Source organism: Belonocnema kinseyi, chromosome 10, assembly GCF_010883055.1.
Source record: "Belonocnema kinseyi isolate 2016_QV_RU_SX_M_011 chromosome 10, B_treatae_v1, whole genome shotgun sequence".
NCBI lineage: Eukaryota > Metazoa > Arthropoda > Insecta > Hymenoptera > Cynipidae > Belonocnema > Belonocnema kinseyi.
In genome coordinates this window covers 65,123,882-65,140,718 of record NC_046666.1, presented here as the reverse complement: position 1 = coordinate 65,140,718, position 16,837 = coordinate 65,123,882, and the positions used below count along the sequence as shown (strand labels likewise).

The 16,837-nt window shown below is 30.5% G+C and overlaps 2 protein-coding genes across 4 annotated transcripts in view; both read right to left on the bottom strand.

Annotated features, from left to right (window-relative positions):
* Window positions 1-39: 39 nt before the first annotated feature.
* LOC117182377 (zinc finger and SCAN domain-containing protein 12-like) lies at window positions 40-11,780 on the bottom strand. 3 transcript variants are annotated; one of them, XM_033375580.1, is made up of 6 exons: window positions 11,588-11,780; window positions 11,335-11,524; window positions 4,839-5,850; window positions 2,240-2,424; window positions 1,935-2,163; window positions 40-1,537 (listed from the first exon to the last, which is right to left on the bottom strand). In XM_033375580.1, the coding sequence occupies exons 3-6, from the start codon at window positions 5,733-5,735 to the stop codon at window positions 332-334; spliced, it is 2,517 nt and encodes an 838-aa protein (XP_033231471.1). In that variant the 5' UTR covers window positions 5,736-5,850; window positions 11,335-11,524; window positions 11,588-11,780; the 3' UTR covers window positions 40-331. The 3 variants fall into 3 exon arrangements, with proteins under 3 accessions (XP_033231471.1, XP_033231472.1, XP_033231473.1); XM_033375581.1 differs by having other exon boundaries at window positions 11,335-11,500; XM_033375582.1 differs by lacking the exon at window positions 11,335-11,524.
* Window positions 11,781-12,659: 879 nt separating this feature from the next.
* Window positions 12,660-16,837, bottom strand: part of LOC117181174 — a 37,895-nt gene continuing 33,717 nt past the window's right edge. The window contains exon 5 of the mRNA XM_033373742.1: window positions 12,660-15,213. Coding sequence (XP_033229633.1) covers window positions 13,819-15,213 — 1,395 coding nt within the window. The 3' untranslated portion in view covers window positions 12,660-13,818. The remainder of the gene's footprint in view (window positions 15,214-16,837) is intronic.

Here is a 16,837-nt window from a genome sequence, read left to right as displayed (position 1 = left end):
TTCAAGGTAAGAAGCTGATGGATGGTGATATTTATTACATATTTTTTACATTAAATGAGTGTAAACAATACATATATTTAATTGGCTAGATATAATACAGTTTAAAAGTTAAAAATCACACAAATACACAACTTAATCTACTTGAATTTTACAAGATTTAAGAATCATTTCATTAGAGCATCGGTAATGAAGCTCATACAATGCAAGTAAAGGGAATTTAAGAAATAAAAAATATTAAAATTTCGCTATATAATAAAATCCATAAAATGTATGTAGTAAAATGTTAGCACAATTGCAAGCATCATTGCTGATGAAGTAAAATCTCACGCATTTAATTTATCGCCTCTTCCATTTCTGTCTTAATATCTTTAATTTCTGCTTCTTGATTAAAATTAAGCGGATCACACGTTTCCTTCTCTTGCACATCAGTCTTAAATATTGTTTTCGGAATACTGACCATTCCATCTTCTACATCTGCTGAAGAATGATTATTGTCGTTTTCTACCTTTACATTGACAGTTTCAAAAGCCGCTTGCTCGCAATCCATTCCATCTGCTGGGCACTTGTAATTTTCAATATGATTCTTTTTATGGGTGTTTAAAGTCGATTTGTATCTGAATTTTTGCTTACAAATATCGCACTCGAAAGGATGTTCTCCAGTGTGAAGGCGTAGATGACCTATAATACCAGCTCTTCCAAGATATGTGTTTCCACATGTATCACACTGGTAGGTACGCTTATCCGAGTGGAACTTATTATTGTGCGACCGTAAAGCATTTTTTGATGTAAAAACTTTCTTGCAAACATCACATTGTCTTTCCTCGTGACTTATTTTGTGTCTTTTTAAAGTTCTCTTAATGGTGAACCTTTTCTTACAAATATTGCACTCGAAAGGCTTTTCTCCCGTGTGGTATCGTACATGAATATTCAGATGATATGGCGTCAAAAACCGTTTTCCGCAGGTATCACAGGCGTAGGGTTTTTCGGCCAAGTGAATCTTTTTATGCTTATTTAGTTGCCACAGCAACATGAAAGGTCTCTTACAAATGTCACAAGAAAAAAATTTCTTCTCTTGGTGGGTGATCATGTGTGATTGTAAAATACCTTTTGTTGCAAAACTCTCCTTACAAATTCTACATCTATAAAGGTCATTTTTTGGATGGTTTTGTACATGACTCCTTAAAAAGTTATATCTCTTAAAATCTCTTGGACACATGGGACATTTGAAACGCTGATCCTTTCCCATATGATCGTTTATGTGCGTTTTCGCTGCTTGATCGTTTGTGAGTTTTTTATTGCAAATGTCGCACTCGAAAGGTTTTGCTCCCGTGTGAGACCTCATATGAGTACTAAGTCCAGATACTGAGCTAAATACTTCACCACATGTTTCACACTTGACAGGCAAATTTTTTCTCGTCAACAGTTCCCTGCTCTGTTCTTCTACAAAGTGTTCCATTTGATCAGCTGCGTCATATTCGGGAGGTTCACACTTGATTATGATGTGAGTCAAGTGGACTACCTCCTCCTTTGATGGATACTGAAAAAAATAGAGCTGTACAAAATATATTACTAGAAAAAACTGAAACTTAAAATTAGTCTAACGGCCTAGTTTAGTCTGGCCAATAGAATAAATTCGAATCAGTGACTTAATGGCTTGGAATATCATTTTTTAGTCAACAACGATAAGGATTTTTTTTTTTTTTTTTAAGTCTGTAGGATAAAATTAGGATACATTTCATGCCGTTTGTCATAACGCTGATTCAGTAAAGACTATCAAAATGTAGATATCAAGTACAAAAATACGTTAAATAAAAACGTAATCGCCAGTTTTTTAAAAGTTTTTTTTCTTCTAAACAGTACTTAACCCTGCAATTAAGTTTTGGCCGTTTCACTGAACCTCGCTTTTCTTAATTACTTAAAATGCATAAAATTACCTCAGGAGGTTGCGTATCATCTTGAACTCCACATATATCCAGAGAAAGTGAATTCTGCGCATCCAATTGTGTATTTTGCTGCTGTTCATCTGATGATGCAGAAGTCTGCTGCACCTCCGATTGCGCATTTTGTTCCTGTGTATTTGATGTTGCATTTTCAAGTGATACGAAATCTATGGGATCGGGAAGATCTGTTTTTTTCCTCTTTGTTTTGTTAGACTCAGCATCACTGGAACAATTTTTTATATTGATAAAACTACAAACAAATCAGTTCTTTTTAATCCATTTAGGCATATAAAACTTACCTTTCAGAATTAATTGAACAAACATGCTGTTCATCAAGAGCTGTCTCCAAGACTTCTTGCTTTACAATACCGTTTAAATTTTGTTCGGGGAACGTTGCACCTTTAAAGCTAATTTTTGCTGGTCCGAATACAGCTTCGTAAGGAATTTTATCCGTTACTATGTGCTTGGAAGTATTTTTTTGCCACTGAAATGTGAAAAAGAAATCAAAACTATCAGACTCTAAACAAGCAAGTTTTTAATTCTTGTTTTTAGAAATTAAAACTAATTTTTAATGAGCAATGTAGATGGTTTAAACAGGAAATCAGGAAATGACCGGGAATTTTGTTCGCTGGGAAAACCCAGGAAATTACCGGGATTTTTACCTCGAATGTACTAATATGCAAATAAAAACTGTTTTCGTGTACTGAATTACAGGAGCCCAATCGAAACTTTCGTGTTTAATTGTGTTATCCAAGAAGTACCGAATCTTTTGTTTGCTTGTCGTTACGTTTTGAAATATTGGAAAAAAATTAATAACGGAATTGTTACAACTTTATATTTTACCCTTCTGCCTTTTAATATTTACATAAGATGCACAAGGGCATTCCCACGGAGAATTATAATTTATACTTTTGAACAGGGAATTTGATACGAAAGTATAATTTCTAATTAGGACAAACAATTTCCACAAATAATGATAATTTTCACTTTGGGGCAGAAAGTTTCAAGAAAAATTATAATTTGACATAGAACATGAAATGTTGGTAAAGAACTTCGATTTAAATTAGGGAATTTAAAAATTCCCTGTTTTATGTCAGAATTTGTAATAATTTGAAACAAACCTCTCACAAAATTTGGAAAAAGGGTGTTACTATATTTTTGAATTATAATAGAAAAGTTGTTAAATAAATTTAATTCTGAGTCGAAACAGGAAATTTCTTAAAGAACTTGAGTAAACAAATATAATTTTGTGTTTAGGGCGGGTAATTCCCGCAAATAATAATAATTTTCTATTTGGTCCAGTCGATTTTATTAAAGAAATATAAATTTTGACAATTGGGACTATGTATTTACGTAAGGATTTTTTTTTACTTTTAAACATGAAATTTTGTAAATAATTAGAATTTGACTGTGGAACGGAGAATTTCACAAAGAATTAGAATTTTGTCTTTGAACAAGATTCCTGGTTCGAGATCAGATTTAAAAAAAAATTTTAATTGGCCAGAATTTGAAACTTTCTTTTTTCATACTTTAGAAAAGGGAATCTACTGTATTTCGGAATTATACTAGAAAATGTCGTTTGAATTGGAACAAAATTCTCTGTTCCAAATCAAAATCTGTAAAGCTTCTGACCAAAAATTACCTAATGTTCTAATTTATAATTCTTTTCTTAAATTCCTTGTTCCAAATCAGAAATCTTTTGTCTTTTAAAATATTTAGAAATCTTTTGACATCTTTTGAAATTCTTTAAAAACGTATCCAGCGACCTTGAAAACCTTGACAATCTTGAATTTTTCACGAGAACCTTGAATTAATTATAAATTTTATACATTTTTTTATGATATTCAACTTATCACTCGTTTTTTGTTTTCATTACACGATTTTTGAATGTCCGCGAGATTACAAAACATTACTAAATATTTCAGAAGGTTTCAAAATATTTCAAACATTTAAAAATATTTAAAAGAATTTTGAACTTCATACAAAGATTTCATGGATTTCAACATTTAAAAAAAAATGTACACCAGATTTCGAACATTTCGAACATTTCTAAAGATTTTAAAAAGTCTAACAAAGTTAAACTAGATGTCTATGATTTCAAAAGATCTTACACGGATTAAAAATATTTTTATGATTTAAAGGATTTCAAAGATTTAAAAAACGATTAGAGTACACCAGATTTCAAAGATTTTGAAACAATGATTTCAAAAGGTTTCAAAAGACTTTAGAAGATTTGAACAGATTTCGCTAAGATTTAAAATACTTCAATGATTCCAATGAATAAAAAAGATTTCAAAAACAAAGATTTAAGAAAAATGTCATAAATATTCCAAAAGATTTAACAACGATTTCACAAACATTTTTCAAAGATTTCGAACATTTCATAAATATTGCATGGATATCAAAGATTCGAAAAGGGTGTGTACAACAGATTTCAAAGATTTTGAACATTTTCAAAGGTTTTAAAGTTTTTCAAAGATTTTAAGGATTAAAAAGAAGGTATGCCAGATGTCTAAGGGTTCAAAAGATTTTACACTTTTGAAAAATATTTGATAAATTTCGAATGAATACAAAAGAATTGAAAGGTTTCATACAAATTTAATAATATTTCAAATATTTTACGAAAATTTAAAAAGTTCTTAAAGATTTCACAGAAATTTCAATATTTCACAAATACTTTAAGTACTTCAAGAGATTTCAAAGAATTCATAAAGATTTCCAAGATTATAAGAATTTGAAAGACGACTTATGCCCGCAAAAAAGTAAGCATTTTTTTAGTTATGATTTGGCTTTCTTTAAAATTGACCGGGAGAAAATAGCGAATTTCAAATCATCCATCGGGTATGTACCCTGATGTAATAAATCGTAAATTTCAATTAAATATAAAATATAATATACCTGAACTTCGTAGCAACCACGACTCCAATTGGTCGAATTATTATCAATCATCCATGTGTTCAACATGTTCTGAATATCTGCATTTGACTTTTCCAAGCTGGCTTTAAGTACATCTTCTGGGCATCCCTGAACAGATTCAAATTGGGGCCAAAGAGAGATCAGTTCTTGTAGAACAGCCGTCACGAATTTCGAACCATTCTGGCTTTGAAGAATTCTTGGAGCACCCCAAGTAAAAAAAATGGTCGAGAGCTCCTTTGCAACGCTGGCGGCTTGATTCGTCGTAAGAGGACGCAAATGGATAAATTTCGTCCCGAGATCTTGATACTTTAACAGCCACTTATATTCTCCATCATGAGAGGATAGGAAATCGATCATGTCAACTTGACCTTGGATATTAAATCCGCATGTGGGCTTATAATTAACTGCACCCTTAGAAGGAGCTAGACGCTTAGGAGTAACTCTTTTACGGTTGCAAATTTGACAGCATGATACAAACAGTACGCACGCTTCTTTTAAAACTTCACACTTGTCTTTAAGGTAATACATGATCTTATCTCTACCTCCATGGCTGGTTTGAAGGTGAGCCTCCAACAGTTTTTCATAATAATCTTCTAGGGCCACCATGTAAATAAAAGATTGATTCTTCTCATTTCTCCGTTTTATTACATGTATTTCTTTCCCGATTCTTAAAAGTTCATACTTTTGTATTAGATAATAATAAGAATTCGGTACTTTCTCTCCATTACTCTTAGCAGCTTCACCCCTTAATAAAACATCCTTTGCATTTTGTAACCTCTGCCTCGTCCACCTGGCCCTATTGCTCTCTTTCCTCTTTTCCAAAAATTCATTTAATTTTTCTTCAAATTCACTGCGGTTAACAATACTTTCCGTCGACATTTTAATACCTTAAATAATTGATAAGTGATACCGCACTCTTCGTTTAATCTCTCGAAGATTGTAGCTGCACATTCAGTGTTGTTCGAAAAGTTCTTACGAATTCAAAATAAAGCTCCTACATAAAGAAAAAAGGACCGGTCTTATAAAAAGATACTTTGAAGAATTGCAATGTTAAAAAGGTTAATATTTACTTGAAAAACAACAAAAATTGTTTTTTTTTTATGCAGGGCCGTTCAAAAACTACGTCACGTTATTTTGGAAACATTTTCTACCCCTCCCCTTCTTCGCCACGGATATTTAAACAGATTTCACAGCCTCGAATACTCTAAAAACAGGGGAAAATATGATGACTATTGACGAAAATAGGGAATTAAATTTTTTAAATAAAATTAATTTATATGTATCCTAGTGAAAAAATATGCAAAATTTATTGAGGTTTCACCAAAATGGTTGAATTTTCAACCGAAAAAATTAATTTTATACCAAGAGGTGAATTTTGAAAGAAAGAGTTGACTTTTCAAGCTCAAAAGTAGAAAGTTATATAAAAAAATGTACTTTGAAACCCCGAAGATGAATTTTCATTAAACAAATTAATTTTAAACCAAACAATTGCATTTACAACACAAGGGTTAAGCTTCGAAGCAAAAGAGATGACTTTTTCAAAAAGACGTCTTGTCTATACAAAATGATGAATGTCCAGCAAAATAGTGGAATTTCCAAATAATAATTACATTTTCAACAAAATAGTTGAATTTTCAATCAAGATGATCCATTTATAACAAAATAATTTAACTTTAAACTAAAGATATGAATTTTTAACAAAAAAATCAATAGTTGCTATATTTAGAAAAAATAGTTGATTCTCCAACCAGGAAAGAATTTTCAATTACGAAAACAATTATGGCAATCGCATTTTTGAAATTTTAAGCCCAAAAGGCAAATTGTCCACAAAACTGTTGGATTTGCAAATAAATTAAAGAAATTTTCAACTAAAATTATTAATTTTCAACTGAAAGAGTTCAATTTTCAGTTTAAAAAACTAATTTTTTACTCTTAAAAAATGAATATTCAAATAGTTGAATTTTCTACGAAAATAGTAGGATTTTCAGCCCAAAAAGATATATTTTAACAAAATAATTACATTTTCAACAAAATAGTTGAATTTTCAATTAATATGATGAATCTTCAACGAAAAATGGATTTTTTTAGCAAAGAGATTCAACTTTTGCCCAAGTAGTTGAATTATAAATTAAAAAGATCCATTTAAAAAAAAATAATTAAATTTTATAATGAAATAAATTACTTTTCAACAAAAAAGGAATTATTACTACTTCAACAAAACAGTTGAATTTTCAACCCGCAAATATGAATTTTCGAGAAAAAAGTTAACTTTTAAACAAATAGTTGAATTTTGAACAAAATAATTAAAATTTTAAAGCAAAGAGATGAATTCTCCAACACAAATAGTTCAATTTTTAATCAAAGAAATTAATTTTCAACTAAAATGACGATAGTTCAATTTTTAGCTTTAAAAAACTAATTTTTCATCCGCAAAAATATGAATATTCAAATAGTTAAATTTTATACGAAAATAATCAAATTTCCAACCCAAAAACATAAATTGCCAACTAAACAGTTGATTTTTAAGCCAAAGAAACTAATTGTTTACAATATAGTTGATAATGCAACCAAATATTTTATTATTAACGTTTAATAAAAACAATCTTCATGATAATAATCCCTTAATTATTATAATTTCTCTAAGTAAACAAAAAACTAAAAATAATCAATTTTCGACAAGTAAAAGAAATTAATTTGCAACAAAATAGTTATATTTTTAATCAAAGAGATTTTCCATAAAAAAAGACAATTTGCAGAAAAATACACAAATTTTCAACCAAATTTTTGATTTTTCAACTATAAACTATCAATATTCTCAAAAAAAGTGAAAGAGTTCATTTTCAGTTGAAAAAAACGGTTTTCAACCGAAAACAACGAATTTGTCACCAGAGACTTTTCAATTAAAAATAATTTACTTTCAACGAGATATAGTTGAATTTTGTTATTAGCTTCAACCAATTTAGTTCGAATTTATTTATTTAAATAAAAAAAAGATGAAAAGGGGGAGTTTCTTGGAAATAGTGGAAAAAGTGAAGTCTGTGATTAGATGCTTTAATTGTAAAATAAAATCACTCATTTATATTTTTTCAAGAATTTCAAAAACTCATTGTTCACATTCTTATTTTTAATGTGTGATATCTCATTCGACCTTAACCCTTAACTACCACAACTCCTTTTTATGACGTAAATGGCGCAACGTCTGTTTTTCACCCCACGTGTTCAAACATGTCCCGCGCAGCCGGTATTGAATATTTATGCACAAAAAAAATTATGTAATGAGGTTTAAGATGTGTTTTTTAAAATGCAATCGGTTTTGTAGTCATGAGTTTAACCCTTAAAGGGCATACTGGGTGTAAAACACTCAGCGAATTATTTGCGCTTTAACAAAACGTACAAATTCAAGAAAATGGAACATATGGCGCCACATTAAAATATGACATAAAACCCTATTTTCTATTTCATTTTCGCATAATTTTGATTTTTGTAATTTTTATACGCAGTTTAAGATCAATAAAATAGTTTAATCACGCAAAGTATGGTGTTTCATTTTTCATTGAATATAAGTTTTTATTTTTTAGAATAAATATCTTCTTTGGAACGAACACTATAAGACTAATTTTATTTTTGAAGCGCCGTATCTCGGAAGTATTCAAGTAAATTAAGTAAAAATATCAATAACTTAAAAAGTTATGAATTTGAGAGTGAAAGAAGTCATTTTTTAATTTTGTTTTCAAAAAGGACTTTTTTAAACTACTTTAAATTTCAAAAACTGTTATGAAACCTTTTTCTCCTTAAGCAAGATAGATTAAACATCATTAATTGATTTTCTTGTAAAAAAACTATCCAATTACCGTCGGCACAGCACACGTTTACCCTTACACCCAATTACCCTTTACCCTTACACCCAGTATGCTCTTTATGTAATTTTATGGAAGTATGCCCTTTAAGGGTTAAGTTAGTTAAAAATTGTTGAAAAAAAGAACGGCAGAAAGTGAGTTTTTTTTACTTAAAAATGCATAACTCACGTAATTTTTAATATTTTTACCTAAAAAATTAAGGTTATACTCTTGAGATACTGCACTTTAAGAAAAAATTACTGTATTATTGATGCTTCCCAAAAAGGTGTTTATTTTGCAAAATTAAAACTCGATTTTATGGTCAAATAAAACAATGTCAATTACTGGTAAAAGTCGACACGTGGTTCATTTTCTCGAATTTATTAGGGTTAATAAAAGCTCAAAAATTTGTTCGGGTATTTTTTACCCATAGTGTCAGTTAAGGGTTAACCCGTCCCATCCTTACGCCACAAATTTTCACATAATCTGTTAACCCCTCCACCCCAGACAGAACGTCGTTTTTAAACGGCACAAGAGAAGAATTTGAAAGGTAATGATAAAAATTGTATTGTAACTTTCACAATGCTTTTTATTGGCGTGAAAAGTCGGGTCATCTGGCTTTGGCGTTAAAAGAGTGAAGAAAAAATGGTAGCTCAGGGAATGAAGGATCATTTTAAAGATTAAAACGTGGTACGTTAATGAAACTGAAACGAATTAGGGTGCTGTGTGAGTACCAAAACGTTGGTGAATATTACTTATAATTTTTTTTTATTGTGATTTTATAATAATAAAAATAATAAAGCGAAGAGTATTTTGTTGGTTGCCTTCTCATTATTTCCTCTTTTTTTATTATTGTAAAAAAATCCTTATTTTTCAAGAAGAAAAAAAGGTTTTTTTCAAATTACAATAGGAGTATTTTATGGCGATTGTCCAATTTTGGTCGTTGGATTCTTGGTTTTATTTTCAGGAATTATATACATTAACTTAATTATTGGACGTTAAATATGATTTTAAATGTGACTTTAATCTAATTTAAATTTTTTACATTTGAAATATGTGTAAAACTGTTCTATCTTCAGTTTTAATAAAGATAATAAAATCATTTATAGGTCTGTTTCTCTTCATGCAAATTCCGATATTTGAAAACAGATTTTCTTACTTTTTTTTAGATTTTCGGGTACGCAAGTTATAAGAAATTTGTTGGCATATTCGTTTCAAGCTCATTAACGTGCAACATTTTGACCTTTAGAATGATCCTTCATTCATTATGCTACCAGTTTTTCTTCACTCATTTTTTAACGTCAAAGCCAGAGGACTCTAATTTTCTCCCCGATAGGTGGCCTTTAGACCACTGCTTGAAATTATTCTATTGGCTAATTTTCACCAGACTATTGGACTAAACAAGTTTCATATTTATTGAAATTCATTTAATTTTATATTAGGCAGTGGCGTAGCCAGGATTTGACAAAAGAGGGGGTTTTCATGTCTGAAAAGAAAATGAGGTACTACTTACAAGGAAAAATTAGGGTACTATAGTAAGACATGGAATATTTAAATATCATATTTATTATTATATTATTTCTATTTTAACATTAACTTTTTAAATGCTTATTAATTATTGTACTAACAATAACATTAATGATAATAGTTTAATGTAGTATAGTATTATTTTATATTCCAGTGTTTTTAATTATATAATAAATAATGCAGCAATATTAACTACATTTGCTATTCGGCTAATTCAGTGTAAAATTTTTTTCTCCAAAGAAATTGGTAGACATTAAATGATCCAATATCATTGAGAAGTACATTAGCGTTTATATGAACATTTGCTGAATTTACCAAATTTAAATTTTCCTCATTGACTGGTTGAGCACGCGGTTATTTCTTTACGTAGATCCACATGGAAGTGCCAGCAGTTCGCTTGCATGACATTGCGTTACGTACAAATGCAAACTGAGATTGTTTTAATTTTTAAATATTGAGTATTAACATGTCCGTCTGCTTCGCTGGTATTCACTCTAATGATCCTTCTCAACACATTCCCACTTTTCTGCTTCCCTTTCAAACATATTTAATTAAACTATGTGCTGAGAAACTCATTTTCGAAAATGGCTACTAATTTCATTCTACAATGAGTATCATAGATTACTTTCCATTTATGCTCGTCTACAATCTGCGATAAATGTTGGTTTTGGCGTTTAGGAAAATAGATTCGAAATGGTCGTTTTTATTGCGGTTTCGTTATGTGAAGATTTTCTATAGAAATAGTTTTAGACCTAAAGTTTAAATTATTATGGTTCACATTTTGTGTATCAGAAATGAATAGTTTTATTAGGTTTCTGTACAATTTCTATCAGGGAGACACCTCATTACCTATGTGAGTGGGCGGGGAAGTATTTTAGGAAAGTATATCGGATAAACGGAGGACTGAGACGGTATACAAAAAGGAAGTAGATTTGGTCTATCCATCATCAAGGGGGGTTTCTACACCCAAAACCCCTCCCTTGGCTACGCCACTGATATTAGGAACGTAGACACAAAGTTTTGTACATTAATCTCAAAAAGGATCTTAATAGATTATACTACTCATAAATAATATTACACTCGAATTTCAATTTAAACACGGTTTTTGTTCTCACCATTGAGTTTAACTGAGGCTCCCCGAACGTAAATAGTCAGGGACAGTCGCAGTGTTGCGCAGCGTGACGTAGCTAGGCCGTTGGGGTGTTGCGCTTTTTGGCTGTGCTGTTTTGTAATGAATGAATACTCGCTGCTCCTCAACCGAAACCGCTGCCCGGCGCAATTCTTGGAAAGCATAAGTCGAATTTTCTAAAATTAAAATTCGAGTGTAAAACTAGTGAGTGGGAAAAAAAAACATAGGACAGAACTAACCTCCATTTTTCGATTATTTCCTTATATTGAAACACTATTTCTGTTTAACTCATTTAATCGTAAGCCATTCACATTTAGGCTGCAGGATAAATGTCATGAAATATTTATTGTCTATCTACTCGCTTTATTGGACATGCAAAATAAAAAATAAAATGTAAAAGTGGTTGGTTACAATTATTACGTAGGCGCATCAACAAAAGAAATTGACAGAAATGTACGGTCGATAAAGTAGGTTACGTTCTTGTTATTACAGGAGAGCAGGCATAAATGCCCGCGAAAGTCAAATTCAATTTAAAGTTTTTTAATGAAAATTATGAAAAAATTAGAGAAATAAAATATGAAACGTGGACTGTAGCTTTATAAAAAGATAAGTTGCGAAGTTGGAAAAGCATTATTAAAAAGGGAAACAAAGATTTGGTAGACAGATAAATTTTAACCAACCGTAGGTTGAGTAGATATTTTACTGTCATTAAAAACTTACCTCTAACAAATTTTTTTTTCTTTTCAATAATGATTTGCGACTTTGCAGTCATACTTTTCATTTAACTACAGCCCATGTTTGATATATTATTCTATCCATTCTTTATAAATTTCTTTCTAAAAAACTTTGCTTAATTTGCATTTAAATTTCGCGGGTACTTTTTTAAATTCGCTAGCGCCTCTTCTGAGCTGTAAATTATCCCAATTAGGTATTTTCACTTCAATCGACAGCTAACTTCACCTAATTGGTCAAAAAATGTTTACAAGGTAGGAATGTCTTGAGCATGACGTGGCCCTAATTCAATAGCACAAAAAATATCAGATTCAAACTTAAATTTGAAAATTGTACATCAGTAATAAAACATTTTAAAAAATATAATGAAACTTTTAATATTAAAACACCTTTTAATTTAAAAACTTAACTTTATGTAGATTTAAATTTGTAGTTAAAGAAATTGCACAACTTGCTAATTGGAAAACTTTTGAAATATAATTTTTTAAGTGGAAGCTGTCACAATAGTAACCAACTTATATTTCGAAGTTAACAAAGCGTTCTTATAATTAAATAATAATATGAAGCGTTTGTAATTATAAAATTTATTACTCACAGCTCTCATTACATTAACGTTCAACATTTCCAAATGTATGTTTTTAAAATTGAACAATTCTCTTAACAAGTATAGTGATTAGAAAATGAAATTTTCTGTGTCCTATAAATATAACCATTTTATAATTGGGTGTTTAAAATTTAGATAATTTTGATAATTACAAATTTTTCCCAATAAAAATTTCGATCTAAATTTATTACAAACTAAAGTTTTTAATAAGAGGAGGTTGCATCATTAAGATGTAATATACCTAATACATTTGTATCCGCTTATTATCAACGATCTTTCCATTTTTTGTGTCTTAATTTCTATAATATAAACATGATTTTTTTTCCTTATAAAAGTATGAAAGGCAACGGAATTTTGTGTCGCAGAAGCCCAAATGGAAGGCAAAATAATGTGATAAAAAGAATATATGAAAAAAAAAAACATTAAAATTCGATTTTTTCGAAAAATTGTAACTTGTGAAATAATTAACATTTTTGAAAGTTCTTGAGTTCATTTGAAAACTAATCTCCATAGTATTTTCTGATTTTTAAAGATATTTCCCCCTAGATTCTTCTCGTGGGTCAAAATTAATGCAGTCACAAATTTTCAAATAATGATGGTACACGATTTAAAAAAATGCAAGACAATTATTTTTTTTTTAAATAAATGCTAATAAAATTTAATATAATATGATAAATAATAATTTGTTAAAGGAAGTTTCTACACGTACCAATAAATTTGGCTGTTTATACCGAAATACCCTACAAATAGCCGCTTTTCCAGCTCTATTTGTACCGAAAGTTTTTTGCGGCATATTTAATCCGTGGGAAAAATCTAGGGAAAAAATTCTAAAATTATCTTAATACATTAATAATGCAATAGCAAAATCAACATTCTTCCAATAAAGTTCGCAAATAAATGTACTCTCCCTGTTATATACCTATAATTAATATTTTCTTTGAATATACTATAGTAAATATGTACATATTTCAGATACGCGTAATAGATTTTGTAATATATCTACACAATATTTTGTAAATAATTCTTATTTCTCGTAAACAAAAAAATAAATTTTATTTCTACTGATATTATTCAAGTTATGATTCAATCATATTTTGCAATTTGATGTATAAAATTTTAATTTCCCTTTTTTATTTACACCTCTTGAACTTCTATCTTAACATCTTCAATATCTATTTCGAAACCTAAATCTGAAGTAACATCAAATTTATTTTTCCCATATGATAAAATACTATCTCTTTTGTCTTCTATTTCACTCGTAATTTCCGTCTTCACAGAACTAACTACATCCACCTCATTCAAGGAAATATGATTAGGCACATTATCTTCATTATTCCCGCGTTCTAAATAAACCGTTTCAAAACCATCTTGTAGAAGATCTTCCTTAGCTTTATGTATTCTTTTATGAACTTTTAAACTACGTGGATTTTTGAAATTTTTTTTACAAACATCGCACTCGGAAGTCTCCCCATTGTGAGAACTCATATGACGCGTAAGCTTTCTTCTATTGCTAAAGCTTTTCCCACATTTTTCACAATCGATCGGCTTATCCGAGTGCATCATACTCTTATGTATTTTCAGAGTTGCCATTTTAGGAAACTCTTTGAAGCAAATCTCACAACCAAAGGATTCTACTCTTTCGTGCATAACCATATGTGCCGTTAAAGAATCCTTTCTTGTAAATGCTTTCTTGCAAACTTTACATACGTAGGGCTTAACTCCTGAGTGGATTTGCATGTGGATTTTTAAACGACACTTTCTCACAAAGCCTTTTTCACAAACTGAACACTTGTGCGGTCCACCACCTTCAATATGAGTTGCTATATGCATCCTCACAGTATTGCGGTTCGTAAATTTTTTTTTACAAATGTCGCACTCGAAAGGCGTTTCTCCCGTGTGATAGCGTACGTGAATATTCAGAAGATATGGTTTCATAAACCGTTTACTACAGATTTTACACGCGTAGGGTCTTTTCTCCAGGTGTGTTTTTTTATGATTATTGAGATAGGACAACCTGCGAAAGGCTTTGGAACAAACATCACAAACAAAGGCCTTTTTTGTAGTATGCATGTACATGTGGGCATCTAGATCATACTTCAGTGGGAAGCACTTTTTACAGACTTTACATTCAAAGGCCTTTCCTTCTGAGTGGTGTCGAAAAATATGCACTTTTAAACTGTTAGGATTCGTAAATTCTTTGGCACAAACTGGGCACTTTTCAGGAACGGGATTTTTTTTACGGGATATTTTGCGTTTCTTTTTAGCGTGGATGCGCTTGTGGTTGCTCAGGCTTTGAGCGTTTTTGAATTCTTGTTGACATTTTTCACACCAGTGTAGCTTTTCAAGTTTTATTTCAGAAGGTTCTGAATTATTTGCGTCATTCTTTGGAGGTCCATTTTCCTGATTATTATTTGATAGCTCACTAAGATCTCGTATCAAATTTTCTTTTATGTCTACTGATTCTTGTTCTGGAGGCTCAGATTTTATTATGACGTCGGTGCAGATGTCATTCTTGTGGCTTGATGAAAACTACAAGAAAAATTAACTTAAGAGATTTTTTAAAGTAAGGTAAGTGTCACAGTTATTGTAACGTACTAGAAATTAATTAGTTTTATCATTAAATGGTAGTATAAACATATTTTTTAACAATGTATTTAAATTATAACAAAGTTTTATAATTATTGGAATCATCACGATTATTGGAGCATTTACCTTATGTTGGATTATGAAGAAAAACTACATTTAGGTGGTACATTTTATAATATTCTCAATTACATGATTTTGAAATTGAAGTATTTATTCACTGTTAAATGACAGGGATTTAGAGAATTTACATGAATTCAGATATATCAAGGAGTTCGGAGTATAATTCAGATGATTTCAAGGAAGTTAAAAGGATTCAATAGAATTTTAAAGAGTTTGAAAACATTCAAAACAATTCAGAATAATGAAATAGAATTACATGAGTTTAAATAATTCAAAGGAATGAAACGATCTAAACTACTAATTTCATACTGATACATATTCGAAATAAAATAATTTTACTATATAAAAGCTTTAAATTGAAGTTCTCTGGTTTCGCCACCCTGAATCCTGATAGAATGAAGCCTAGTAAATTATGGTCCACCACAAAAAACGTCTTTTAGCAAAATATAAAAAAAAAACAAGGTACAAAATAACATTTGAAACTGAAGCTTAAAATATTTTAAATAAAAATAATTGTTACAAAACAATGACAGGAAACGTTCAAATCCAATATCTAAAGGCATTACAAAAGTGAGGTTATGCGTTGTAGAATTATTTATTTGTGAAGTTCAGCAAAGGTTTTATAAAAGTATTTTTAGGAATAGAACAGTTTATAAAAAGTGGTAAGAGTTATAATCGACTGTAAAAGAATATTTATATTACAGGCACAAAATAAAATATACGAATACGATTGAGTTAACAAAACTAACCTTTAATTTTTCATTATTTTCTATCTCCATTCTTCTGTTTGCACTTTTAAACTATATTTAATGATTCCGTTATAATGAATTTGTTTTCAATTTTCAGATAGGCTACATCTTGCGTGCTTATATGTGTTACTACAATTAAATGTTTAATGCTATAAATAAACAAATATAGCGATAAGGTTGTGCAGCTGTCATTTGCATCATCAGTTACGTCAGTCCTCGTCACTCATCACATTATGACAACCACTGCCTTTCAAACATGGACATAGGAAACATGGGCCTTACAAAAATGGACAAAGGAATCCAGAGGAGGGGGGAGAATTCCATGAGTGGGGAGAGCCCTCATGTTACGATGTGCCATTTGATTATGCGCACGAGCATTTTTGCCGACAAACTGTGCATGAAAATATAAACATGTGGGCGCTGCCATGTTTGTCGCGGGGCATCAAAAGGTGGCGGACCTCCCCCTCATTGCAACACCCCCGCAATGGCATGCCTAGTCCCGTGTTTCCTATGTCCATGCCATGGACATAAAAAACACGGGACTAGACATGCCATCCTAACTTGGGCGAGCGGGATTGAATCCACGGGAGGGGGGGGCCATCTTATGATGTGCCACTTGATTATGCGCATGAGCATTTTTGCCGGCAAACTGTGCATGAAAATATAAACATGTGGGCGATGCCATATTTGTCGCGGGA

What these genes read in the sequence shown, in the direction of transcription:
- LOC117182377 (XM_033375580.1), bottom strand. Translation starts at nt 5,735, where the DNA reads ATGTCGACGGAAAGTATTGTTAACCGCAGTGAATTTGAAGAAAAATTA. An exon ending in GTGGTTGCTACGAAGTTCAG is followed by an intron (nt 2,425 to 4,838) that starts GTATATTATATT and finishes TTCACATTTCAG; the next exon opens with TGGCAAAAAAATACTTCCAA. An exon ending in ATGATACGCAACCTCCTGAG is followed by an intron (nt 1,538 to 1,934) that starts GTAATTTTATGC and finishes TATTTTTTTCAG; the next exon opens with TATCCATCAAAGGAGGAGGT.